Below are 27,450 nucleotides of genomic sequence, written 5' to 3' on the forward strand. Positions count from 1 at the left end.
CGGATGAAACTACATGGGTGACACATCCTGGTATGGTATTGTACACCCTAAAAGTGAACATTGTTTTTCAATGTTGCTCTGAATTTTCACTCACACGTGCAGATTTCATTTGGTTGTTATGAAATGCCACAGCAGATGTTGATTAAACCTCCTGGGTGACAGTATGGTGGAGTACACTAGTTAGGATATCCCAAAAGTAGATTATTTGTATTTTTTTCTTAATGTCTGAAAGGGAATGTAGCGATTGTAAATGCAACACTAGGTGGCAGCAAAGCCTCAATCTTTATGTGTTTATGTCAAGGCTGAGGAACCGCTTTTCTATCAGGGGTAATCCCCCCCACCCTCTTCGGAAAAATGCGACATCGACTGACTATTGTTGTTTCTTTCTGTAAAAATACATATTTATTCGCAGAATTTTACAACCATTACCTTAGACTTAGACGTAAGTCTCCTAATATTACATATTTTCCCCTCAAACTAATCTTGTAATGCTACACCCCCCCCCCCCCCCCCACAAAAAAAACAACAACTTGAGTCCAGTAATATTAATAATAATATTAATAGTAATAATTTATAGTTTTCACCATTTTCTCCGAAAGGGACCAAGGTTACTTTTGTCAAAACAGAACACCTTTATTCTGATAATATTACAAAATTTTTACTTGAAAAAAATCTTTAATCCCCAATTTACCTTTGTATTCTCTTAATGTTCTCTTTTCCCCTCAAAAATAATACTTTAATCACACGATATGTCCCCTTTTTCCTATTAAAAATGACTTTACTCTTGTTATAGTACACCTTTTTCTTGAAGTAATACAACTTTATTCTCATAATATTACATCTTTTTATATAAAACTTGACAAATGGAGTTTTATTATCATATTATTACACCTTTCTCCCCTCGGGAAAAAAAATATGACTTTAAATCTTGTAGTATTGCAAAAATTCTATCGTGAAAAAAAAATACAACTTTAATCTCTTAATATTATGACTTGTTTCTGTAAAGTAAATATTAGTTTAATATTGTCATGTTACAGTTTTTTCCCGTAAAAACAAGACTATATTCTTAATACTAAGACTTTTTTTTGAAAAAGTTTACTCCCTTACTATTATCACTTTTTGTAGAAAAAATACAACATAAATCTCATGTATTTTGTCGTAAAAATATATGATTTTAATCTCATAACATTGCGAATTCTTCCTGGAAAAACATATGACTAATCTCACAATATTATGACTTTTTATATTAAAAAATTACAACTTTAATCATAATTTTACACTTCTTTTTTCTTGGGTATAATTACGAGTTTCTCGTAATATTGCGACTTTTTCTCTGCGACTTTCCGTCGTACCTAACAAAATGCGCAAACTCGGCACTTTACTCTGTTTTCAATAGTGCAAGTCCACTCTATCTTGTGGCTTTCTTTTCTATGCGTGGCTACAGTCGTCAAAAATGTGTACCCTGCAAAGTGGCATTTACACACTGGCAATTCCTTCCCATCACAAATATGGATTTCTGTTATTACAGCAGAGGGCCATTGTCTTGCTCACGCTTAATTCATAGCAATGGAGCCTTGTTAAATGTGCAATTTGTTTCTCGACGAGTCGGCTTGCTGTGCAGGTGTCACTTCACGCCTCATCTTCCTCATATTAAACATGCGGCGCGGTTTCATTTGCATCTTTATAAGGGAAAAAGTTCTGCTGGACACAAAGTATAATAAAAGGAATGTTACCATGCATATTGTGTTGTTTGAATGTGCTCGATTGCAATGCGCTGCTTTTATTGCTGTTGAATGGCTTTCTGTAATAAAAACCTACCTGTTTAATAAAAATGATGCAGTGTTGTTATTATCTCATGTATTTATTTTGTATGAATATGTAATAGTAGAATGCCCCAAGGTGATACAATTGTAAGTCAACAACATTTTACAGAAAAAGAACCCAATGTAATCTGTTATTGTACATTAAAGCCTCTTAGCCTAGCCATAAGCTTAGCAAATTCTGGAACAATAGCCATTTTTATAGGGGTGCCAAAAAAAATACGTTAAATATAAAGACATTATGGTCGGATTTATTTAGATTGGTTGGTTAGTTTTGCATAAAGTTAACACCACACTGACCAGTTGGTTAAGAAAAATACTCCGATTTAACTTCATTTTAGCCTACTCATTAGCCTCGCGACTATTGAAACGACAGCCATGTTTGTGCGTGTACACTCAAATAGATTTTAATGTCAATTGAGGTTGGCCAATTTGTTTCACATTTTTGAGTAAATTAGCAACACATTCTGACCATTTGATTAAGATTAATACCTAAATTTAATCTCTTATCATCCATTCAAAACAGTTAGCCAAGACGTCGGCTCGTTATTACTCGAACTACAGCCAGGTTTTGGGGTTTATATTGTATACTCAAGTATATGGACGTTAATATACAATTTATTCATATGTTTTGTTTTGTCTTTTACATTTTTGAGTGAATTATCAACACATTCTGAACAGATGGTTCAGAAAAATCTGTTATCCTCCATTAATGCTAGCAACTTAACGTTTCGCTCACTTCGCATTGGTTCAATACAAAAACTTGAATCAACCAAGCATGCATATTGAGTAAGCGCCATAAAAGCCATTTATGACCCTTTACGACATGCTGGAGCACAATCACAGTGAGCCTCTCCTGTAAAAAGTCACGTAGTGGACGTTCGCGGATGTCCGTGATGTTGTTGTGGGAATTTCGGCGAGTGCTGCTGGCGGCCTCGACCTTGGCCTTTTTTACTGACGCTTGTTTGAATTGGCAATTGACCTGCGCGAATGGCACGCGTCTTTCCGAAGACAGCGCTTGCGACTTCACCAACGATTGCGACGACGGTGGCGATGAGCGACACTGTAAGTCAATGCGACACACCCTAAAAAAAATAAATAAAATGATTGTTGTAGTGTTGAGACCTTTTTCCTCCAGAAAAAAATAGAACATTTTTAAAAAAAAATTACAAATGAAAAAATACAACAAATAAATCACAAAATAAAAAAAATAAGCAAAGAGCTTGGCAAAAAAAAAAAAGAGTTGAGATCTAAAAGACATGAAACACATCACTAGTAAGAGCAAAACTGTTTTTTTGTTGTGCAGGTTGCCACTATAAGAGGTGTGACTTTGACGAAGGCTTCTGTGACCTGTTCCAACCATTGCAAGCATTTTCTCAATGGAACAGAACCACGGCGCTTGCGCCCATCCAAGGCGACCATGGAAACAACCAATCAGGTTTGAGACCTTATTTTATCTCTCTAAATTGACTGAATTTAGTTGATTCACTCACACTTCCATGTGTTCAATTCTCCAGCATATTTCCTGTCCCTTGTACCTCAAAGAGGACACGCTACCACTGCACAGCTGATAAGTCCTCAGTTTGGGCCTGCTGACGGCTGCCAGGTAACCCATTAAGACAAAGCATTTTCACTCATTTCGGCAGCACTATAGTGCATGAACTGTGGATGCAAAAAGTCTACACACCCCTATTCAAATGCCAGGTTTTTGTGATCTAAAAATACCAAGACCAAGATCTCATTTCAAAAACATTTTCCACCATTAATGTGCTAAAATTAAAGTAACCTGTACAACTCAATGGATTAAAAAAATATATTTTTTCAAGAGATGCCCAGTTACAAGAGGGTGTGCACACTTGTGCAACCACATTCTCAGTTGTTTATTTTTACTTCCTATCTCAAAAAGATTATAAAAAAATGGATTTAAGTTGTCCTGGTTATAGGTAATTTTAATGGTAGAAAAAGTTTTGAGATGATTTATCTTAAGCTCATGTTTTATATCACATAAACTTGGTATTTGAAAAGGGGTGTGTAGACTTTTTATATCCACCGTATGTGTCACATGTAATCAAAAACAAATACCACCGCATCGACAACTTCACCGAGCAATCCGGTACGTGCCGCTTATCGGCCCCTAACGCTGTTAGCTAACACTATTGTGTGCATCCAACAAAACTCAATGCAGCTCTGCTTATCTTAAACTAAACTTTATTTATAGGGTTCAGTTTACACTATATCTATGTAATAACAATGATTAAATGAGGACCATTGTAAACTATGTCAGTAACCCGATTCATTTGTACATGTAAATTGTAATTGTGTAATAGCATCTGTCCTTATTAGATGAGCTTCTACCATTACGTCTCGGCCCAATATGGAGCGCTTGAGGTTCTAATGGAAACCGGTCCTCTGGGTCGCAGCACTGTGCTATGGAAGCAGTCCACTCCAGCAGAAGAGTGGCAGCGGGCTATCGTCCGGTTTTCCAGCAACAACACTTTTCAGGTGCATGCCCTTTTTACACTCTTAGAATTATTATTGTACAACTGCAATAATAGATTGAATAATTTTTTATGAAAAAGAGTTTGCGTTAAAAACAACCAAATAATCAATGGTAATTAAAAGAAATGAAAATGAGACTAAAATAAGCACATTCAAATTTAAATATATTTAAATTGAAGAAAAACATTCAATATAAAAAAAAATGAGCAACCCCACACCCCAAAACAATCATATTACACTTTAAAAAAAAAAAAAAATGTTAATTCCAAATACTTGTATGTCAAACTATCCTTCCCCATTAAAATTAGTTGAAATGCCATTAACCAGAATAATAGCTATTGTTTGAACTTCTTGGTACGCTTTTGCTACATATCAAAATAAATTCCATAGAATGTTTATTAAATTGTTTAAAAAATAATTCAATCAAATCAAACTGACATTTCATTAAAAAAAAATCTGCATTTAATAACTGAAGGGAAATTCAATTAAAACTAATTCAAGCAACAAATGCAATCATTTTCAGTCCAAGCTACTTCCAGTTCCTCCTCCCCCACAATGACACACACCATATACGACGGGTAATAAAGATCCAAAGGTACAGATAAGGCTGCTCTGTGGACTTTGTCACTGCGGATATGATGTTACACTCAACAAAGCCCAGGGGAAGAAGCAAAAATAAATAAATAAATAAATAAATAAAAATACAGTTTATTAAATGAAAGTCAAAGAAACAACCCGATGTTGTACTGTACTGTTCATTTTTGATTTACATGGTCACAGTGTTAATCCATTTCATTTTGTATTGTTTATCATGGTTGTGGCTAAAAATGTGTTTGTGGGTGCGCGCATGTCCACCAGGTGGTAATTCAAGGGACTCTTACAGCGGAAAGTGATGCATCAGAGGTGCTGGCCATCGATGACATTTCCTTTAGTCCCCACTGTGTGCCTGGTACTGACATTCTTCACCACATTTTGAATACTCACACATAAAAAGCATTGAAAACTATGCTGTTGTTTTTCTAAGTTTTGGTTCCCAGCGCGCCGCTGCCTCTCAGCAGTGCTTGCCCCCCATCCTTGTTCGCATGCAAGGGCGGCGGCCTGTGCATAGAGGGGGACAAAGTGTGCGACTTCACGCCGCAGTGTCCCCACGGCGACGATGAAAGCAACTGCCGTAAGCACTTTTTTTGTAATGTACAGTACGTTCTCCTGACAAGAATGATAAAAAGTTATTTCAAGATTTGTTTGAATGCATTCAACATCCATCTTTTTCGCAAAATCAAAATTGTCACGCTATAAATGTTTTTAAAAAAACATTTCTTAAAGATTTCATATAAATGTATTGAACTTAAAAGTTAAAAACAACTGAACTGAACTCGGGCAGTGATTTTATTTAATTGTTTTGTGTGTGTACTGCTAGATTGGGAGATTTTGAAAATAAAAAAATAAAGTAATAGATAAATAAATAGCTTTTCGAGTTCGAAAAAAATTACAGCTGAAAAATGATTCATTTTCCTTATAATGTAAACCTTATTAACTAAAGTTTCAATTATTAAATTACATTTAAAAAATGTAGTTAGCCATACGCTGAATAATGAAATAATAGTACAACCTAATTTAATCAAAAATGAAAATAATTCTTCAAAAACAAAGAAAAATATTAATATTAATAAAACGAATTTAATAAAATGAAATCAAAGTATGAGTGAATCATTTCAATAAATGAAAAAATAATCAATAGTCAATTAGCTATTCAACATTAGTTATTTTTACCATTTTTAATGTAAAACACTTTTTAACAAAACATTATATGAAATAAAATGACATTTAAAAACAATCGAAGTTAGCTTGAAATTGATCAAATGAAATAAAATAAAGTGAAAATTACATTCAAATTAACCAAAAATAAAAACTACACACGTCAACAAACCTTGAATTTGTAAATAATAATAAAACAACATTATGTAGTATTACTAATTTCTGATAAACATTGTCCAAAAGGTAACTCGTTAATATCGTTGTCTATAACTTGCATGGTATAAAATGTCCTTTATGGCTTTGTCCAGCTTCGGAGTGCGACTTTGAGGGTGGCTCCTGCGGCTGGTACGAGCTCACCCTTGGAGACGGATTCGACTGGGTCAGGGGCTTGTCCGCGGACGTACCGCCGGAGTACTACGGTCGGCCGCCGCCTCTGGACCACTCCGGTAACAACGCAGAGGGTACGAGCATATCCCTGAATACTAAGTGGTCCGCCATCTGTTGTTTTTGTCAGCGTGTGCTCTGTTTTCCGATATGGAGACCGAATAAAAGTGTGTGTATTGGTCCCACGAGCTTGTTGAGTGGGAATCTTGCGGGCATGACACATTTCCTGAGGGGAACATCTGCCTGCATCGTGAAATACTACGTGTATACTGTATATACAGTTGTGTTCCGATTCCATGCAACACAGATGTGAAGCAGATTTCTGAACCAGTTGTTATACAACTACAACATTACAATGAACATTTATTTTGCTTTCCAGTGAATCACTGTGCTTATATTTGGCTGCTTCAGCACTGTTTCTGAGAACTGCTTCACATCTGTGTTACATGGAGCCGACAAACGTCTGGCTCCTGGGAACGTTGTTTTTCAGCCCAGGGTCATTGCATTTTTCAGTTTCGCCACAGTAACTCCACTTTCCGAAGTATTGGTTGACTCCATGCAATATAAATGTGAAGAAAGTTCAGAAATGGTGAAGAAACTACGAAATATTACCTCAGGGATTCAGCGGAAAGCGAAATCTTCAATTTGACATTACTACTAATATTTAGTTGTATAACCACTGTGTCTGAGACCTGCTTCACATCTGTGATAGTCCAAAATTCTTCTGCATTTTTTGGAATGGCCTTGGAAACTTTATTTTAGGAATTTGATTGCCTCCACACAACACAGATTTGTAGCAGTTCTCAGAACAACTAAATATGAGCTTAATGATTTAAAGGGAAGCAAAGTCTTTCATGAAACATTGTCATTATTAAGTTGTATAACTATCCATCCATTCATTTTCTGAGCCGCTTATCCTCACACGGGTCGCGGGAGTGCTGGAGCCTATCTCAGCTATCAACGGGCAAGAGGCAGGCACCCTGAACTGGTTGCCAGCCAATCGCAGGGTACAGATAAACAAACAACCATTCCCACTCACATTCGCACCTACGGGCAATTTAGAGTCTTCAATGAACCTAGTGTGCATATTTTTGGGATGTGGGAGGAAACCGGAATACTCGCACATAACCCACGCAGGGACGGGGAGAAGATGCAAACTCCACACATGCGGGGCCGGGAATCGAACCCCCGTCCTCAGAAGTGTGAGGCAGACGCTCTAACCAGCCGCTACCGTGCCACCAAGTTGTGTAGCTATTGTTTCAGAAATCTGCTTTACATCTATGTTGCATTTATTCAACCAACCTGTGGCAACTGTGAACTGCGATTGGACAATATTCCAAAAATCCTCTGCATTTCTTAGTTTGGACTCAGAAAGTGCATTTTCTGAAATTTCGATCAACTCCGTGGAACACAATTCTCAGAAAGAGTGAAACACATCCTGTCGCTTAAATAGGTGGGGTTGAGGAACAGAGCCTTGAGGAACTCCACACAATTCAATTTAGGGGTCTCTGAAGACTAATTTGTCACTTCACTACAGGTCACTTTATGTTCATACTGAAGAACAGCAGCAGTCTTTATCCGAGGGCGGTTCTCAGAGGACCGTGGTTTCAGCAGTCGGCCTCCGGGTGCACCATGACATTTTGGTGAGACAAACTATTAGCTTCCTTCTCTGTTGAAAGATTACCAGATTTCATTCCCTTTTCCTTCGTCCAGGCATTACAACACAGGCATATCAGTGGGGGCCGCCGACATGTACCTTCGCATCAGAGGTGTCCAAAACAACACCATTATTTGGAGGACTTTGTATGACCAGGGAAGCCGCTGGAACCGGGTGAGCGTGCAACTGGGTCGTATCACGAGGCCCTTCCAGATCGCTTTGGCCAAAATCAGCCTGGGCGTTTTCGACGGAATCTCCGCCCTGGACGACGTGTCCTTCCACAACTGCTCCATGCCACCCGCCGTTGCACAATGCCCGCCGCACACGCACTTCCACTGCACGCGAACCAGGGCGTGCGTGGAGCGGCTGCTGCTGTGCGACCTGGTGGACGACTGCGGGGATGGTTCAGATGAAGAGGGCTGCTGTGAGTGGCACTTTCACCCTAAATTATCGAAGAAAAACGATGCATTTACTTATTGGTAGATATAGCTGTCATTAGAAGACCCATGAGTAGCCTGAAAAAGCCCAGGAACTCAGCCAGTTTTGGTCCAAAGCGGCCAATTTGGTGTCATTTTGGCATGTCCAGAGATCCTTTGGAAACAAACTACTCCTAGAGATTTTGTCCCCTCCATTCATTTTACCCCTCACCTACTTATACTGAAGGAAAGGTATAGGCAGGCTACCTATTCATCCACCTATCTATCCATCTAACCCAAATAATCCATCCATCCATTCTTCCAACACTCCTTCACTCCATCCACCCAACCCCATCCACCCGTTTGGCCATACAACCCAAAATCAATCCATCGAGCAGACTCAACATCCCGTCCATCCATCCATCCATCCATCCATCCATCCATCCATCCATCCATCCATCCAGCCATTCATCCACCCACCCATTCATCCGTCCAGATTGTAAACTTTATTAACCAAATAAAAGGTAATAATTGCTTCCCACCATTGCGATTGTTTATTTTGTTATATTTTGGGTCTTGTGCTTTTTCACAGCTCCCGAGCTGCAGTGCAACTTCGAGCACGGCCTGTGCACCTGGAAACAGGAGCAAAACGGCGGCGGCGGCGACGTCTTCGACTGGACCCGCATCCGAGGTCCCACCCCGTCCTTCAACACGGGGCCCTGGAAGGACCACACGCTGGGCACCAGCTACGGCCACTACCTCTACATGGAGTCGTCCGTCCCCCAGGAGTTCAAGGACACGGCGGTGCTGCTGAGCCGGGCCTTCCAGCCCACGCGCGGCGAGGACGCCTTCAACGCCCGCCACCCCTGTGTGTTCCGCTTCCACTACCACATGTTTGGCTCGCACGTGTTCTGCCTCGCCGTCTATCTCAGGACTGTATCGGCGGGCCGCGGGCAATTGCTGTGGGTAGGATACGGAGACCAGGGCAACGTTTGGCACAGGAAGACTCTGTACCTGACCAGCGCTCGACCTTTCCAGGTAAGATCCCTCTTGTGAATTTTGCCATTCAGCTCCTTGTACTCCTCCTCCGTTCACATTTTGTAGTGAAACATTGAAATGATCGAAATTCAAAACTTTAGATCACGTCCAATTAAGTTCACCTTTAAAGTTTTTACTGCATTCTGAGGTCATTCTGAAGTTTCACCTTGAAAGGCAAATACACCTAACTTTTGTGAGTGGTGTCTGTTTTAAAAGACTTCCAGACTTCCATTACTAATCTCTATTTAACAAGCTCACCATCGATCCCCTCGAAGATGGATGTTGTGATGCTTTAATTCACGAGCGGATATAATATGACAGGCGCTTAAAGATTTCTTCTCCATCAGGCTCAGTATTATTGATAACGGGAAGTCCTTTTGTTAAATTAACTGACTCCACGGCTCATCCATACCATAGTGATGTTTTTGCATTTAGATGGGAGAACAACATTAAATAGAAATAGTTGGTTATGGATATTGTGTGCAGGAACTGAAACATTTGTCAAACAGTACAGCACGAATTTCCACTATAGCTGTTCCCAACCTTTTTTCTATAGAAAAGCATTCATATTGAATCATTCTCAAACCTACGTACAAAAAGGAGCATCTCATTTGAAGATAAAGGAGACAAAATTATAAGAAAGCTGAGCCAAATCATTTTTTTCACTGTTAAAAAAAAAATACAATAAAATAAATTGAACTACATTTTAGAAATTTAGAAATAAACATATTTTGCTTAAATCTCATAGAAATATGTTAGGTAAAAATACATGAAACTATTACAAATTAAAATCTAAGTCAATTAAAAAAGGTTGACTTGGTGATTATTTTTAAAACATTTTTAGAATATGAATTTTTTTATTGTATTGTATTTTAAGTGGTTTTTTTGGTCTACTTGTGGTTTCAACAGACTTGATTTTATCCCTTACTGTGAGGCTTATTTTATGAAATAAATCATATATTTGTTATTTTATTTTATAATTTTAAAACTTCATTAAATAGCTTTATGAATTCAGTTTGAATTTTGAATTTTATTTGTTCGAAATATTTTTTAAAAATCCTAAAAAATACAGTATACTAACTTTTAAAATGGCCAAATTCAGGTTTTAACACGTCCACATTGTTATTATTCTTACTAGATTGTTTCCCCAATCTGAAAAGTTGTAATTTATGTCCTTGTGGCCAGATTATAATTGAAGGTACAGTCGGAGATGATTTCAACGGGGACATCGCCATCGATGATCTCTCCTTCCTGGGCTGCTTCCCACATGAAGGTATTCCTGTAAGGCCGGTGGACGTGTTCCGATCGAGCGTTAAAGATGCGTTTCTTTTTCCGATAAGGTGAGCTCCCCCCGGCTAACACCATAGACCCCACGGTGACGACACCGGCCCCCTCAGTTCAACCCCACCGCTGCCCCCAAGGGGAGTTTGCATGCGGGTCGGTCGGCGAGTGTGTCGCCCGCGAGAAAGTGTGCGACTTCAGGCGGGACTGCTCGGATGGCTCCGACGAAAGCGATTGTGGTAAAAATGAACAGCAAGGATACTTTTTAAAATCAGACACGTTTTTGTCTGTTCATTCACATAACAGTAAACCAAGTTTGTCTCTATTAATTGACCCACCCATATAAACCCCCAATCCTGTCCCTAACACTAACGCCAACCACTTTCGTATCTATTAATTGATATAGCCCTAACCCTAACTCAGAGGTGGGTAATAACACATTTACTTCATTACATTTATACAAGTAACTTTTTGTATGAATTGTACTTGTATTAGTAGTTTAATGCAACATACATTTTACTTTTACTTGAGTATTTTTGTTAAAAGGAACCTCTAAAATTTTAATAATGAAACAAATTGTATAGAACCCTAACCCGTACACCTAACTCTAACCCCCTACCTTTTTTAATGCAGCGGCTGAGCAGTGTGATTTTGAAGGTGGCGAGACATGCGGTTGGGAGACGATCGTCCCGGCCACGGTATCCATGCATGCATTCCGCTGGTCACCTGACCAAGGGGAGAGCGCTCATGCCGGAGAGCTGTATCATCGTCCTGTCACCGACCACACCCTGTGAGTAAAAGTAAACACATATTTTTAAAGTCGAATGATAATTTATCATGTTATGTCAGAGCTTGGGTGTTGCGACAAGGTGAGCAGCATCTGGTTCTAAAACAACTTGGGAGAGAAATACATGCACCCAAATACTGTAGATGAAGTAAAAGCATGAATTCTTTCACTCGTGGAGACGGCCCTTCGTAACCAAGATGCTGAATTACACTTGTCAGTTAGTATCGTGGATCCATCCATGTGCTCTTTTTGAGTGCGGTATTGTGTAAATTCATTAAAAGAAGCTACATTTACAATGTTAGCAGCCCATTCCCAAAGGCTACACAGTGACCTTATTATCATGATCAGTGCTTTATTGAGTGGAGCAGAAAATGACAGTGCACTTTGAACGCGAGATCTCTGAGATTTCAGCCCACTGGAAGACGCAATGTTCTCTCTTAAGAGCCCCCCCCCCCCCAGGCATCCTCCATCTCTCCTATATGACCCTCCTGGATCGATAAGGCGCGGGCGAGATGGAGCTGTGCCTCATTTAAACCAAGCGGAGCCACTTTTTCTGTGGGTGTGCAATCAAGTGAAGAGGCTGTGCAGCAGACTTCTGCATGAGAGCTGCCATTAAACGCTTCGCAGGGACCATTGGGGTTATGATTCACCGTTTATAGTGTGGCTAGCCGCCGGTTGGCTATGAAACAAAGTGCTGGTTACAATGTTAACATAGAGGTTGAATTAACATCAGAAATAGCCTAAAGGAAATGAGCGATATTATCGCCAAGCTAAAATTTTATTACAGAGGATTATGTTTAAATTAGCCAGTGGCGATCGCGCAAGCACATACCTCACGTCCAAAGTTTCCAACGTGTATCGATCACTGCTTTTGTAAGGTATAATTAAGCACCTCGTTTTCCGCAATGTTCAGCGCAATTGACTCCGTGATTGCCTTCCACCAGGTTCCTTTCTTGTCAAACGTAAAACAGTGTCAACAAGATTGTGCTCATGTTTCATTGCGGAAATTAAAGTTGCTAGTTGCTAAATATCGCAACCAAAGCTGCAACACAGGCTGTGCTATTGGAAAGTAGCTCCTCTTTGCCCACGGTCCTTTTGTTAGTGGAAGCAGTGCACGTCAGCTAGCAATTATGGCTAGTATTAAAGATGAGGTGCCGTCTTTTCTGGCAATTATCCATCGACAAAGAAACTAAGCAACTCACAACTTGAATCTTCTGTTCGCAGGGGCAGCCCTGAAGGTTGGTACATGTGCGCCGATAGCTCCAACGGTGGCTACGGCCACGCTACAGACCTCCAGACGCCCGTCATTGGGTCCACCGGGCCGCATTGCACCCTTGTCTTTTGGTACCACATGGCCGGTTTCACCGTGGGCTCCCTCCAAGTGAGACTTGAGAGCGTTGTGAATAGTCGACATATGCGCCGTCTACGTCTACAGTCGTTCCTGCTCTGTTTTACAGCTTTTGCTGAGGCGTGGGAACATCACTCACGAGGTTTGGTCTCAGACTGGTAACCAAGGCCACAAGTGGAGGCGAGGCGAAGTCTTCTTGGGGCTGTCACATGACTTTCAGGTTTGGAAATGTCTTTACTCCAACATGCCCTCCACCCCAAGGCCAAGTGTGAGTTATTGCTTCCATACATTTCTGCCATTAGAGAGTTTCTTGCTTTATGGCGACTCGCCAATCATTAAAACTTTATGGAAAATCAAATGTTCGCAGTGCTGCATTGCCCATATGCGTGGTTTAAATTTGGTGGCTTGAAGGAGCCCTGAAAATGCCCGAAAATTTGCCCAAAATGTCCACTTCAAATGGGCAGACCAGAAATGCAGAATTCCTGTCTTTTCAGGCATCGGTTCTTGAGATATTTTTGTAGCTCTACTCACTGTAGACACCCTTACCAAATTTGAAATTGCATGATCAAACTGGCTTAGGCGTTAATGGGGATGGTTTCTTGAGATGGTGGTTTTACACGACTAACCAATTTCTTCCACTTCTATAGGTCAAAACAGTTTGTCTTTGAAGGACCCCTGGAAATGGCCAAAGTGGTCCTAAAATGGCACACTTCCTGTGTGTTTTCGGGCATGTGTTTTACAGACTTTTTTTGCGGTTCTATTCACGATAGACACATCTACCAAATGTACAAAAAATGTACAATTCTCGCTATTTCGTGCCACCCATCTGTCTTAGTACATGTCATTCAAATGTGGGAACAGTTGGACAAAATCTCTTCCATTAGTTTGTCATTGAAGGAACTTTTTAAAAAATGGCTTCTTAAAACTAAAATGGCACACTTCCTGTGTGTTTTCGGGCATGTGTTTTACAGACTTTTTTTGCGGTTCTATTCACGATAGACACATCTACCAAATGTACAAAAAATGTACAATTCTCGCTATTTCGTGCCACCCATCTGTCTTAGTACATGTCATTCAAATGTGGGAACAGTTGGACAAAATCTCTTCCATTAGTTTGTCATTGAAGGAACTTTTTAAAAAATGGCTTCTTAAAACTAAAATGGCAAACTTCCTGTCTTTTTGGGCATGTGGGTCCTTGGACTTTTTTGTGGGTCTACTCATGATAGACATGCCTACCATAATCCATGCTGCTAAGTGAAACTAGCTTTAGGGCTTGATTTTTTTCCCACAAAATGCCAATTCATTTTGTCTAAGAATAATAACGACAGAGAAACGGGCCTGACTAGTTACGTCTGAATACATTCGTCCAAATAGCATATTAGCCCTCTATGCTGTTACCCAATCAAATTACTCCTTTCCCACACACCAACACGGCCCATGAGCTGATGGACTTAATCAATGCTGAATCGATCAATTCCAAGGCCGCCCTAAATAGGCTTAAGTGGTCATCGTGGCAGTAATGAGTCCACCGGTGGCATCTGCCAGCTGAGGTCAGTCCAGGATCAACAGACTTTGCGTGTGTCAGCCAAAGGTTTGATTTGTCTGTTGGAGCTACATCGCCGAAAGGCATTAACCTTTGTGTCACCCGTCATGTCAACGCTGATGCTACCGGTGGCCAAGTTGATGAGTCCCACGTTTTTTTTTTTTTTTTATATATATATATATACTTGGAGAGATTCCTAGTGACCTTTTCAATTAAGCCCCATAAACAGTGAGCTACCCATTCTTTCATTTCAGTGTTCAGTGGGTGTCATCATTTGGCAGTGATGGTTATTATTAATAACTGATGAGAGCTCCGATCGCATTAATCACATGACACATACAATGAGTCCACATGTGAGTGAATGTGGTGAGGACTTTTTTGACTGTGGATTAGTTCAAGTCGGTCTGTTTATTTCTATTCTGCAAGGTGGCGGTAGTCATGAATACTACAAAAAGATTAGGAAACCCTGCTTATAAAACAATGTTAGCTTAGTTTGTCATCGCCCGCCAGGTGGTGTTCCGAGCTAAGCGTGGGATCAGCTACATGGGCGACGTGGTGATCGACGACATCGGCTTCGTGGACTGCGCTCCTCCGCCACCTTCGGAGGTGCCGTGCACCCCCGAGCAGTACGTCTGCGCCAACGGCCGCTGCATTCCTCGGGACAACATGTGCGACTTCATCGATCACTGCGGAGACGACTCAGATGAGGACCCCTACATCTGCAGTGAGTCTGCCTCTAAGGCCCACTGTTCACTGAGCGACACGGCCGAACGCGACTGACCTAGACAATTGCGGACAAATTACAGTCGATGCCTCACACCCGCACACTTGGCGATTGACCCTCGCACATGTACCAACTCGTTGCAACGGAGAAACCCCTGGTGTTCTTATCTGGAAACGTTTTGAGCCACAATGTATACTGTACTGGATTATTTTTTTCTTGAACTAAAAACAACATGGCGCGATTGTCAAGAAAGAAGCCAATTGCCCTTGCCGCTGTAGCTATATGATAATAACCCAAAGAGAGGAAACAGGAGAGAAGTGTGAAACAAAGGAAAAGAGTGTGAAAATTTGAGAGGCTGTTGGCAATGATCGCTCCATTTTTGGACTGCACTCGTGCATTTTGGCAACAGAGACGCTCCGTGCTTCGCTTTGTAGCCACGGGTACATATGAAATCAGAAATAGAGTTAAGTATTACAGTAAAACACAATATACTGTGGTGCAATGAGATACGAGTGAGCCGACTTACGAGATAACGAACAGCATCAGTGTCGCGGTGTTATAACCCCGTAAGCAACTGATATTTGAACACAAACAATGAAGCACCACAAATATTCAGATAACAATACTCACAGGCATCTATTCTTTATCCTCTGCAAAGGACAAGTATTATTACTGCAGCTTAATGTGGAGCTAAGACCGGTGCCATGTACAGTATGTCTGTATGGTTGTATTATACTGCCACCAGGTGGCCAATGCACACACACCACGTAGAGCAATTCAATGTCCGCTGAATTTAAGCAAAAAAATGTGGCGAAAACCTTTTGATTTCTTCACATTCGATGTAATTTTGTCATTATTGTGTGTCATTCAGAAAGTGCAATATTATAGAGTATTACCGCTCACTAAAAACTCATCAAAAACATTTTTGTTGTATTTTTTTGGGGGGGGGGGCTAGAACAGATGGCATGGCAATGGGGAAAGATGATTTGAGAAACGATTATTTTGAGTTAGGTGCGTGTTTGAACCTGTGATTCAAATTTGGAATTGCAGCAAAAGTAATTTCCAATGGTCGGCCACTCATGAAAACTAGTTGCAGAACCCCGCACACTGCGGGACAGTTCAGTCAGTTTCGGCCACGTCGCTCGGTGTACAGCGGGCCTAGAATGATCTTTGGAAAGATGAAAGTTTCTTTTATTGTCTCACGGTTGTTGTTTTCCAGAGGGATTTAGTGGCCGCTGCAATTTCGAGTTTGACCTGTGCTCCTGGCGCCAGTGTTCGGAGGATGATTTTGATTGGCAGATCAAAGCCGGCAGCACCCCGACTTTCGGCACGGGCCCCTCCACAGACCACTCCCTGAGGGACCCCTCTGGGCACTACCTCTACCTGGAGAGCTCCTTCCCTCAGGCTGCCGGAAATGCCGCCCGTATTTCAGGGCCGTTGCTGAGCTACAGGAGCTCGCAGTGCAAGGTCAGCAGATTAAAAAAAGAATAATCATAAAATATATATATATTTCCAGTCCTTCTCTTTGAAATACATATTCGAAAAATGTATCACCTACACACACATTAGTCAGTATCAGTTGCATGTTTGTGTGTCATCGCAGCTGTCAGGCTGTTGGCGGGTGCAATCTCTTGATCGACCGCCCATCTGTCATCTCCCGCTCTCGACCTGTCAGTCAATCCGTCAATCACGCCAGCGGCTAAATTAGTGGGCGGGGGGCCAGCGAGTCAGCCTGTCGAGGATGACGGAGGCTGCTGTAATCGCGCCTCTCGTGGGAGAACCAATCTCTCGGTGGAATAAAAATTCCATCCATCTTAAACCCTTAACCAGTCCTTTGATATGCTCTCGTTTGTTACTAACAGCACAAAAACTGCTGTAAATATTCAATATCATATACGTATATACATACCCTCCCCAACTGCACTTGATTACAATAAGTGCCTTGGCCAGTATTTGCACGAATACGGAATATCTGCAAAGAATTTTGCTTTAATACTTATCATCTCAAAAAATAAAACAAATCACAAACACCTCCTCACTAATTGAGATAATTGTGACGTTTCCCTCAGATGCGTTTCTTTTTCCACATGTCCGGAGACGGCATCGGGACGCTGGGCGTGTTCCGCAAGAGCCGAGGGCGTCTTCACCTCCTCCTCAACCTGACGGGCGACCAGGGCAACTACTGGCAGATGAGGGAGGTTGCGCTGAGCCACCCCGAGGACTTCCGAGTCACGTTCGAGGGACGGGTGGGCCGAAATCCCAAGGGGGACATCTGCCTGGACGACATCACCTTTTCGCCAGGGTGCCTGCTCGCTTCCTCGGCCGCAATAGAGGATGATGCCACTCCTCCTCCTCCTCCTCCTCCTCCTCCTGAAGGTACACTTTGCAGAGGTCATTTCAAAAGCTCCACTTCCTACCTTACCCCATTACCTCTTGACTTAATATATTCGCCCTAGACGGGTCCTGTAATCGCTTTTCTGCTACCTTCTTATAGGCACGTCCATTTGTCATAGTAGCACAAGGACATACTGTATGTCGCTATAAGGGTTTTCTCCAGATATGTTCAAACTGATGAACATTTTTTTTCTTGTTGTCGCAAATATTCTCTCCTTTTGTATTTGATGCCTGGAACACTTTCCCAAAAAGCTGGGAGAGGGGCTACAAAAGACTGGGAACGTTGAGGAATGCTCAAAAAACACCTGTTTGGAACATTCCACAGGTGAACAGGTTAATTGGAAACAGGTGAGTGTCATGATTGGGTATAAAAGGGGCATAACCGAAATAGTCAGACAGTTAAAGAACGATGTTTCTCAATGTAAAATTGCAAGAAATTTAGAGATTTCAACATGACCGGTCCATAATATCATTCAAAGTGTAAAATACGACAACAGGCTGTTGAGCAACTGAAGTTGTACATCAAGCAAGAATGGGAAAGATGATCAGTTTGAACATTAAATATCTTCTTTTTGTAGTGTATTCAATTCAATATAGGCTTAAAAGAATTTGTAATTCCTATGTATTCTGTTTTTATTTTACATTTTACAATTGAGGTTTGTAATTTCATATCAGTTTGTTATCGTTTTCAAAACACTCGTGTTCATTTTATTTCAGTAACGGAAATGTTTTTTTTCCATTGTAGTTTTTCCTTTGTTTGTTTTCGGTAACTATAATAAACTCGGTCAGGTCACCTTAGCACAAACAAAGAGAACAATCAGATTGTTTGTTAACTCAATCAAATTATACTTTAGTACACTTTTGTGTGTGTGATTTCCAGGCCAGTGTCCTCCAGGCTCTCTGCCTTGTCGAAACGGCAGGTGCTTCTCGCCCGGCCAGCGCTGCGACTTCCGAGACGACTGCGGCGACGGCGCCGACGAGGACCACTGCGGGACTTCCTGCTCCTTTGAGGACGGCCCCTGCGGCTGGAAAAACTCCCTGGCGGACAATTTTGACTGGTCGCTGGGAACTGGCTCGGTCCAGAGCATACGGCCCCCGTACGACCACACTTTGGAGGATGAAAGCGGTTTGTGCTTGGCCTTGGTGTTCAACCAGCTCTTCTTTGCCAAAGCCTTCTATTGTAACCCTTTTTTGTTCCACTTCCTGTGTGCGAATACGAATTACTGATGACTTTCTTCTTCCTCCTCTTCTCAGGTCACTTCCTCTATCTGGAGGCGACCCCCGTGGGACTGAAGGGCGACAAGGCTCACATCAGTAGTTCGCTGTGGAAGGAGTCCAGCTCCATCTGCAAGCTCTCCTTCTGGTACTACATTTCCCACAAGGCATCAGGAACCATCCGCCTGCTCGTCAAGGTAAGAGCATGCGCGCCTCGTAACAAGGTGTGGAGGTCCTCCATGTTGGGTTACTATGGTCACGGATTAGTAACTATCAAGGTTTAATGGGTTTAAAATGAAGGGGTGCGTACAAACGGTGCATTCGGGCAACATGGGAATCTTCAAACTTTTGGTTCCATTTTCTATTACCCTCAATACTTCCTTCCTTCTTCCCTTCATTCCTTCGATCTTGTTCATCTTCCTGTGTTGCCCTTGTACCTTCTTTCTTACCCGAATTTGGTCGTTACTTACGTCTTTCTTGAATGCACCTACAATGATGATGATATGGTTCGGCGAGTACAGTGCCAATCAAAACTGAACGTCTTGATCGTTGTTGTGTGGCAAGGCATTCAACGTTTCATCCGTGATGCACCCACGCACGCAACAACACTCAACGTTCTCACCATTTCGCATCCCCCATGCTGTCTAATCGACGTGGTTCAAATTTGGTAGGAGTTGGCCATTTTTTGGTATTACCTCATTAGATTGTGTATTTTACTTGAGAGACATTCTGGATGTTTGCGTCATACAAGACAGCTTGTTTTTGGGCATACACGTACTATGTTGTGTTGTTATCGGCCGCAGAGGTTTACAACGCAACAATGTTCACATGGTTTTCATTTCCATTATATGATTGTATGTTTGAGGGAACTATGAAGACAGATGTAGTGAATAGAGGAGCAGCTTGTGGTTCATTGTGACAATGTTCGAGACGTTATCCTGCAAATGTAAAGCCACTTCCTCTTAGACTTATTTTGTGGCGGATTTACAGTATTCCGGCCAAGAGGAAGGGATTGTTGATTAATGAAAGGCTGTATCCAGGTCCTTATAAGAGCTAAAGATTGGACTGCTTGCCAAATTGGTGTCAGAAGCGGGATGCCCTTTGGTGTATACGGGACTCATTGCGGCGAATGAAGCCACTATGGGAGCTAAATAAAGGTCAGGATACTGCCATCTGCTGTTATGTTCTCGTGAGAGCGTATTTGCTTTGTTGTCAGAAGCCGGACTGTCTTTAGCGTCAAATCTACATGACCTGTATGGACTCAGCAAAGAGACCGTAGCCACTGTATAATGACGCTCTTCTTTTCGTGTCCCCTGACCTGCGAGGTGACACCACGAAGACACTCGGCACATGACGCACGGCCGGGTGTGATGGCGGCCCCCTCAAAGGGTCATGTTGCTCGTTTGAACGCTGCATTAGTCACCATGTGGTGTCTGGCCGCCGCCATGGGAAAAGACTCGCCGAGGAATTACATACTTGGCATGTCTTTTAATATATTCCATATGCGGCTTGAGAGAGGCAACAATAACTCAAGGAGCGCAGCGGGAGCCTTTGAATGACAAATAAGTTAATGAGAACCTTCACTGGTTAATTCCGCCACACTAATGTGTCCTTTCGACCCGTGCAGCGTGTCTACCTAACGATATTCTCAACACAGACGGAGAACGCCATGTGGGAGGCGTGGAACAAAACGGGCCACCAGGGCAACAAGTGGAAGCGGGCCGAGGTGCCGCTGAGAAGGCTGCGGAACTTCCGCTTGATATTCGAGGGCGTGCGTTGGCGCGACGTGAGCGGGGGCGCCGCCCTGGACGACCTGGAGTTCAAAGACTGCGCCCCGAGTGAGTGACGACAGCCCGTCGCGTGAATGATGAAATTGTGTTTGCGGTTCAACTCGCAAGCATTACGTGCGGTGTCATTTCACAGTGGGATTAGTTAATGGCACTCAAGGGGAACTTGACGTTTTTCATGTTTAGGTTTGATTCTGGACCAGGCCGCTTGCAACCGGGCACGAACAATCTTCAACATGCTGCTAATATGACTTTTTTTGGGGGGGGTCTTTACTTTACTTCCATCTTTTTGTTCCACATCCTGTGTACTGATATTACTTTCTTTACTTCCTTACTTTCCTTTATTTGCTTTCTTTCCTCCTTCCTTGCACGCATCTTTTATGAAACTTCTTGTCTGTTAATAGTCTTTACTTTCTGTGCTCCTTTCTGTTTTCATTCTTTTCACTTTCTAATCCTGTGTGCTACTACCACCCTTACTTCCTCAAGCCCTCCCTCCTCTGATGCTCACATATGCTGCCTGTTAAAACGTCGCCTTCCTCCCCATTTTAAATGAGGTGCAGAGAGCGGAAAGATGCTCCGAGCTCCATCGACCGGCTTTTGTCGGCTTTTGTCCACCGCTCGCATCCTTCCGTGCGGAACCCGGGAAGGCTTTGTTTTAGTAATGATGAACAGATGTGTTTTACCTCCAGTGCAGAAAATTCATTCTTTTGGGGGGGTAGATGGAGGTTCAAAAGCACCTTAGTGTCATGTGTGCATGGTGGCTACATGGATACTCAGCCATGATTTCTGGATTTTATAGTTTCTTCCAATAAGAAAGTACTTAACCACACAAACAAAAACACAGTGAATGTCAGAGTTTGCAGGGTTTTGTGGTGTTGCAGGCAAGAGGTCTTTTACCCAAATGCAGGGAAACAAGGCAATACCGCAAGAGTCTCAAAAAAGGATTCATTTTTAAAACCAAAAAAAGGTATACAAGGATTATGGAAGCCAATACTAAATTATCAAATTCCAAAAATCGAAATTTAAAGTAACACTACATGTAAGCCCACTACAACCAAAAACATAACATGCCCATAACCCATGACACAGGAAACATGACTTGCAGCGATAATGCGCTAAAACAGACTGAAAGCAAATACAAACAAATTGACGAGACAGCGAGGAACACCTGGACTCGACACAAGTGGCTGGAGGGAGCTGATTGGTAGACATCAGGGGACAAGGCTGACGAGAACAGGTGGAAACGAAAACAGAATGAGCAAGACGAGACATGAACATGGAACAAAAGAAAAGAAAACATAACATTATACAAAACTAAATATAATCCAAGCAACAAAAACACAGATCATGACAGTGAACATGTGAATTATTGTAAAACACAGTACAAATAACATTTTAGTCAGCGATCAGTTGCAACATTATTTCCTTTTTTATTTCACCTTTATTTAATCAGATAAACCCAATGAGATCAGGCCCTCTTTCACAAGGGTGACCGGGCCAAGAGGTCAGCAGCGCATGACAGTATAGAGTCAACCTACAGTGTTTGAAGTTGAATGCAGTTTTTCAAATAACAACAATAAACAATTTAGATTAAAAATACAGGCATATTTTGTCGCTCTCAAGCTGGAAATCCCTAAGGATAGAACATAAAACTCCAATTGGAATAAGTTCATAGACATGCGAATATATGGGGGGTTCATTGTACTCAACTTGATTTTCGCTTTTTTGTAACATTTGCCACCACGACACTTCCTACCAGGTGCTTCCGAGCCAATGAGCTGCCCCGCGGTCACAGACTTTGTGTGCGACAGCAGCCACTGCATCGAGTCCCACCTGGTGTGCGACGGCAAGCCCGACTGCGTCAACCAATCGGACGAGTCCGAGTGTGGTGAGCGGTCGCGACGGAAGTTTCATTTGGCTCCTTCTAATTTGCAAGTGAGTCCATTTGATACTTTTACCCAAACTTTAAGGCGCCGTGGCCGACATGCCGGGAGCGTGTAGTTTCGACATGGACGACGGCCAATGGGAGGAGAGGTGCCAGCTCGCTCAGGACACCGACGACGACTTTGATTGGAGGATCAAGCGTAGCAGCGAAACAGCAGGAGCCGGACCGCCATCTGACCACAGTCCAGGTTGGCGGGCCCTCGAGTGCGGCTCTAATTTCAGCACTGAACAAACTGTGCTATAAATACTGAGAAATATTTCCATTTTAAGCTTCTGCCAATGTGCAAACTAATTAAATACACACAATCCCCCTGTCGACTGCCTTTGTGCGTGACTTCACATCCACCCTCTGATTGGTCAGTTGAATTTATTGAGTTAATGTGTCCTTGATTGATGCTGTCACAGGATCAATAAAGTTCTCAGCATTAGAGAGGTCACAGAGAGGTGACACGTAAACAATCACACACACTAACTGTGACTACTTAGAGACGAGCATCCATACAAATGGAGTTATTCGGCAGTCAGTCTTTGTCAGTTTTAAATGTGATATTCTAAAATGAAGAACATCAGTATCTTTAAAAATTGTGTCAAAAAGGTCTTCTAAACTACCAATCTTACCTGCAGCTACATCATTGACTTCATTAATTAACCTACCTACCGAGCTAGCTCCCTAACTACCTTCCTACCTACCTTAATAACTTCTTTAATTAACCTACCAACCTACCTGCAGTGCTTATCTATCGACCTTAACATTTTAGAACAGATTGTTTAGATTCCGCTTTCCTAACTGTTATCCGTACCGTGCTGCATTTCTCTCCCAAAGGTGGCGGGGGGAACTTCCTGTCCATCCACTCAGCCGCTCAGCGAGAGGGTGACGTTGCCAGGGTGACCACCATTAGTGCCTTTCCAGCCAGCGTGGGCCTGTGTCACCTGCGCTTCTGGTTCTACATGCACGGCTCGGACAGAATGGGAACGCTGAAGGTGGCTACAGTTCCATAAATAATTCCGTTTTGCTGTCACTTTGGAGCGGAAGACTCCGTTTTTAAAAATCAACCCGTACCTGCAGGGAGGAATGAAAGACAGTGGCGGGAAGTAATTCATCAAAGCATCATCGTTTCCGTCTATTCAGGTCTTTTTTTAGGTGTCTTTGGGACTGATGTCAAATAATAAACAAAAAGAAAAATCCAGATTTTGAGTGACACTTCTAAGATAGTGTTAATTAATTAATTATTAATTAATGGCATTTCAATTCATTTCAATGGGAGACATTGATGTAAACTGAGTTACGAGCTTGGTCATGGAATGAATAAAACTCGGAAGTGATGATTCCATTGTACTTAGTCGCCATAAAGCCCTTGTATGTGGGAAAGGAGAGCCACAGTTGCCAATGCACTTATTAGCCACCTTAAGAGCATCCATCCATCCATTTTCTGTACCGCTTTATCCTCACAAGGGTCGCGGGCGTGCTGGAGCCTATCCCAGCTATCTTTGGGCGAGAGGCGGGGTACACCCTGAACTGGTCGTCAGCCAATCGCAGGGCACATAGAAACAAACAACCATTCGCGCACACATTCACACCTACGGGCAATTTAGAGTCTCCAATTCATGCATGTTTTGGGGATGTGGGAGGAAACCGGAGTGCCCGGAGAAAACCCACGCAGGCACGGGGAGAACATGCAAACTCCACACAGGCGGGGCCAGGGATTGAACTCCATCCAGTCCTCAGAACTGTGAGGTAGATATGCTAACCAGTCGGCCACCGTGCCGACCTTAAGAGCAGTAAAAACAAACCCCCCCCCCCAAAAGAAAAATCTGCTGTCAGCCACAGCTCACGCCCAGACTCACCCATATTTGCCAGTGTACCAGACACCGCCTCTAAAAGGCCCATATCTAACACACAGACATTACAATATGTGCAGTATCTTCTACACCTTTTATGCTTGTAATTTTTGGGGGAGTGTGGTTGTAGTTTTGGGTCAAAACATTGCATTAATTCTGCGTTTTAGGTGTTCACGGTCGGACCGAGCGGCACCCCGCTGCAAATGTGGGCCGTGGCCGGAAACCAAGCTAAGGGGTGGACGTACGCCAGTGTCATCCTGTCCAACCCGAGGCCTTTTCGAGTGAGCTTCCAGGCGGAGGTGGGCGGAGACATGTGGACCGACGTGGCCCTGGATGACATCACGTACACAGCAGAGTGCGTTGTAGGAGGTGAAGGCTTTTCCTCGTGATTTGCGTTGCTGGTTTTCGGCCAACCGACCAACCATTCTCATTAAATTACTTGCGTATCTCAAAGACTTCCTGCCTGGATCTACCACCTATCTATTTCAATAATATTGCTCATTAACTATCTTAATTAATCCATGGAAGGACCGACCAACAGCTTGACCGAGCTATCTACCTACCTACTGATCTCTCAATAATCTTTCTAATTGACAACCTTAATTAGACTACCGACCTACCTGTTTTCCTGCATACATATCTCATTAACTTCCTTAGTTAATCCAGCTAAATGTCCCTATCTACCTACCTAGCTGCCTACCTGTCCACCTACTGTACCTACCTAGAAACCTCACTAATGTCCTTAATTATTCTTCCTACATACCTATAGTATCTACCTACCTACTTTATTAACTTCCTAATTAATATACCTAAACCTAGCTAGCTAGCTACTGAGCTAACTTCTTTCCTTCTTATCTACCTAGCTACCAAGCCTAGTCTAACCCTCCCACACGTCTACTGCAGGACTGGTGACTCCACAGCCTGTCACCTGCAGCTCGGACCACTTCCAGTGCGTCTACTCCTTCCAGTGCATCCCTGGGAGCTGGCAGTGCGACGGCGAGTTCGACTGCTTCGACCAGTCCGACGAAGAGCGTTGCCCCACGGCCATTCCGGGCACCCTCCCCCCGCAGGGCGGCTGCCCCGCGGGCCGCTACCGCTGTTCCGACAACGTCTGCGTCCCGGCTTTACTGCGCTGTGATGGCGTCCACGACTGTCCCCATGGCGAGGATGAACACGGCTGCCGTAAGTGTCACTAATGAACATGTATCATCATTTGATAAATTGTGACGCCATTTTTTTGTCTCTCCAGCACTGCTGCAATGCGAGCTGGGAGAACTACTGTGCGACACTTTGTCCACTTGCGTTCCTCTTCAAAAGCGCTGCGACCGCTTTGACGATTGCCTGCCTTTCGTCTCGGATGAGTCCAGTTGTGACGGTAATGTAACGCACACCTTCCACAGATTGGGACATCCATTTATTTTCCATAATATGTTTTTCCATTGCTTATTCGACTTGGTCACCGAGGGAGTAAAGTGGGGGGAAAAGGAGAGCAACAGTCGCCAATGCACTTTCAACAGTGAGACACACAAATACAAAATGAAACCACTTGAAAGGAGCATGGAGCAGACACTCACTCCCACAAAGCTAACTGACTCCAAGCTCCTGATGTCATTCACTATGCTGTGCAACTTAAAAGCCCATCGACACAAAAATGTACTACACTGTGTGTGTGTGCGTGCGTCTGTCACATGCCTTAATGACACTTTATGAAACCAGTTAATTTCTTTACATTATCTCTGTGTTTATCGTTTATTTTACTAACATACAATACAGAGGTATTTTTCTTTATTCAAAACGTAGCAAACAATTGTGGGTTTTTTTTTAGGGCTGAAACATATTAATGGCATTTCATTTGAACGGGGAAAATTGATTTCATATACTGTATGAATGAATTAAAGGCTTATGAAAGCAAGAGTATTAAATCATTCTGAATTGGTTAATGAAGATAGTGGCCTGCAAAATGAAAAATGAATTTAAAAATCGTGTAAAAGACTGGTATATTTATTTGAACAGAAGGGCTATAAGGGACATTTGAATGTGAAATGTAAATATTTTCCTAAATATTTATTCTCTATTTGAATTTTGTGCTGACTCTGGAGACTATTTGCATAAAGCCATTCAAAAGTACATTTTCCTTAATATGTCCCTTTTAAAATTTAAAAAAATGTCTTAAAGTAGCTTAATGCGTACTTTTTTTTTTCTCTTGACGTCTTTGAGTGAAACTTTGCCAAACAGAGCCTTGCACTGTATCTCTGCAGGGTGCTTGTTAGTGAGCGTATCTCGTGTTTGCTTGTCAAAATCTGGCAGCTTTCCGCCAGATTCCAACATTTTCCCCTTTTCCAGTCTCTACCTGCCGCTATGACATCTGAAATGGAAGTTTAAAATCAATATCCTCCCTTCTACAGACCAAAGTTCCCATTAACTGCGTCACTATGTGCCAATTTGACCTTAAAAATAACTGGGTGCATTTGCATGATTGCGATAGCTACACCGGCATCTCAATTGTTGCCATGGCGATCCCGGATCACTTCATTAATATAATATTGTGGAACAGCCAGGACGCCTCTCGAGTTGTGTTAGCCCTGGCGTCGGTTCTAAGTGTTCAGAGACTAAAACGATTTGACGCTGGATCAATTCGGTCAGAATTTTACATTTAGCATTGGTTAGCTTAACTAGTACTATGTCTGGGCGATGAATTGATTTTATTGATAAATTTGAGTTAATTGGTCAAGATGTTTTTTTTTATTGATTTTTGTGCGGCTTCAAATAGCATACATGTAGCTGTGAACACAGAGGAGCTAGTTTACAAAAGCACAGTCAGTGTCGTCATACATGTCAACGTTTTAATTCCAACTAAGAAACAGACAGCATGAGCGGAGTCATTTTCACATTGTTGTCTGTATGACAAGGAGCCCGGTGGAAGGTGATCATAGCGTCAATCGGGCTGAACATTTTCTTTTTTTTTTTTTCAACCATATTAACAATGTCGGGATACTTGGCCAATAACGATGATTCTGAC

At 42.3% G+C, this 27,450-nt stretch overlaps 1 protein-coding gene across 1 annotated transcript in view; it reads left to right on the plus strand.

Annotated features, from left to right (window-relative positions):
- Positions 1–2,657: 2,657 nt before the first annotated feature.
- malrd1 (MAM and LDL receptor class A domain containing 1) overlaps positions 2,658–27,450 on the plus strand; it is a 30,516-nt gene continuing 5,723 nt past the window's right edge. Inside the window, exons 1-27 of the mRNA XM_061757792.1 lie at positions 2,658–2,885; positions 3,127–3,258; positions 3,338–3,426; positions 4,164–4,322; positions 5,178–5,268; positions 5,344–5,490; positions 6,383–6,535; positions 7,996–8,101; positions 8,172–8,539; positions 9,124–9,569; positions 10,755–10,842; positions 10,910–11,089; positions 11,484–11,640; positions 12,862–13,018; positions 13,095–13,205; positions 15,039–15,252; positions 16,472–16,719; positions 17,322–17,628; positions 18,527–18,772; positions 18,901–19,058; positions 20,519–20,699; positions 22,408–22,536; positions 22,619–22,780; positions 23,416–23,573; positions 24,599–24,800; positions 25,335–25,613; positions 25,681–25,806. Of these exons, the coding sequence (XP_061613776.1) occupies positions 2,708–2,885; positions 3,127–3,258; positions 3,338–3,426; positions 4,164–4,322; positions 5,178–5,268; positions 5,344–5,490; positions 6,383–6,535; positions 7,996–8,101; positions 8,172–8,539; positions 9,124–9,569; positions 10,755–10,842; positions 10,910–11,089; positions 11,484–11,640; positions 12,862–13,018; positions 13,095–13,205; positions 15,039–15,252; positions 16,472–16,719; positions 17,322–17,628; positions 18,527–18,772; positions 18,901–19,058; positions 20,519–20,699; positions 22,408–22,536; positions 22,619–22,780; positions 23,416–23,573; positions 24,599–24,800; positions 25,335–25,613; positions 25,681–25,806 (4,972 nt within the window). The 5' untranslated portion in view covers positions 2,658–2,707. The remainder of the gene's footprint in view (positions 2,886–3,126; positions 3,259–3,337; positions 3,427–4,163; positions 4,323–5,177; positions 5,269–5,343; positions 5,491–6,382; positions 6,536–7,995; positions 8,102–8,171; positions 8,540–9,123; positions 9,570–10,754; positions 10,843–10,909; positions 11,090–11,483; positions 11,641–12,861; positions 13,019–13,094; positions 13,206–15,038; positions 15,253–16,471; positions 16,720–17,321; positions 17,629–18,526; positions 18,773–18,900; positions 19,059–20,518; positions 20,700–22,407; positions 22,537–22,618; positions 22,781–23,415; positions 23,574–24,598; positions 24,801–25,334; positions 25,614–25,680; positions 25,807–27,450) is intronic.

The sequence above is a fragment of the Phyllopteryx taeniolatus genome, chromosome 20 (assembly GCF_024500385.1).
Source record: "Phyllopteryx taeniolatus isolate TA_2022b chromosome 20, UOR_Ptae_1.2, whole genome shotgun sequence".
Lineage (NCBI taxonomy): Eukaryota > Metazoa > Chordata > Actinopteri > Syngnathiformes > Syngnathidae > Phyllopteryx > Phyllopteryx taeniolatus.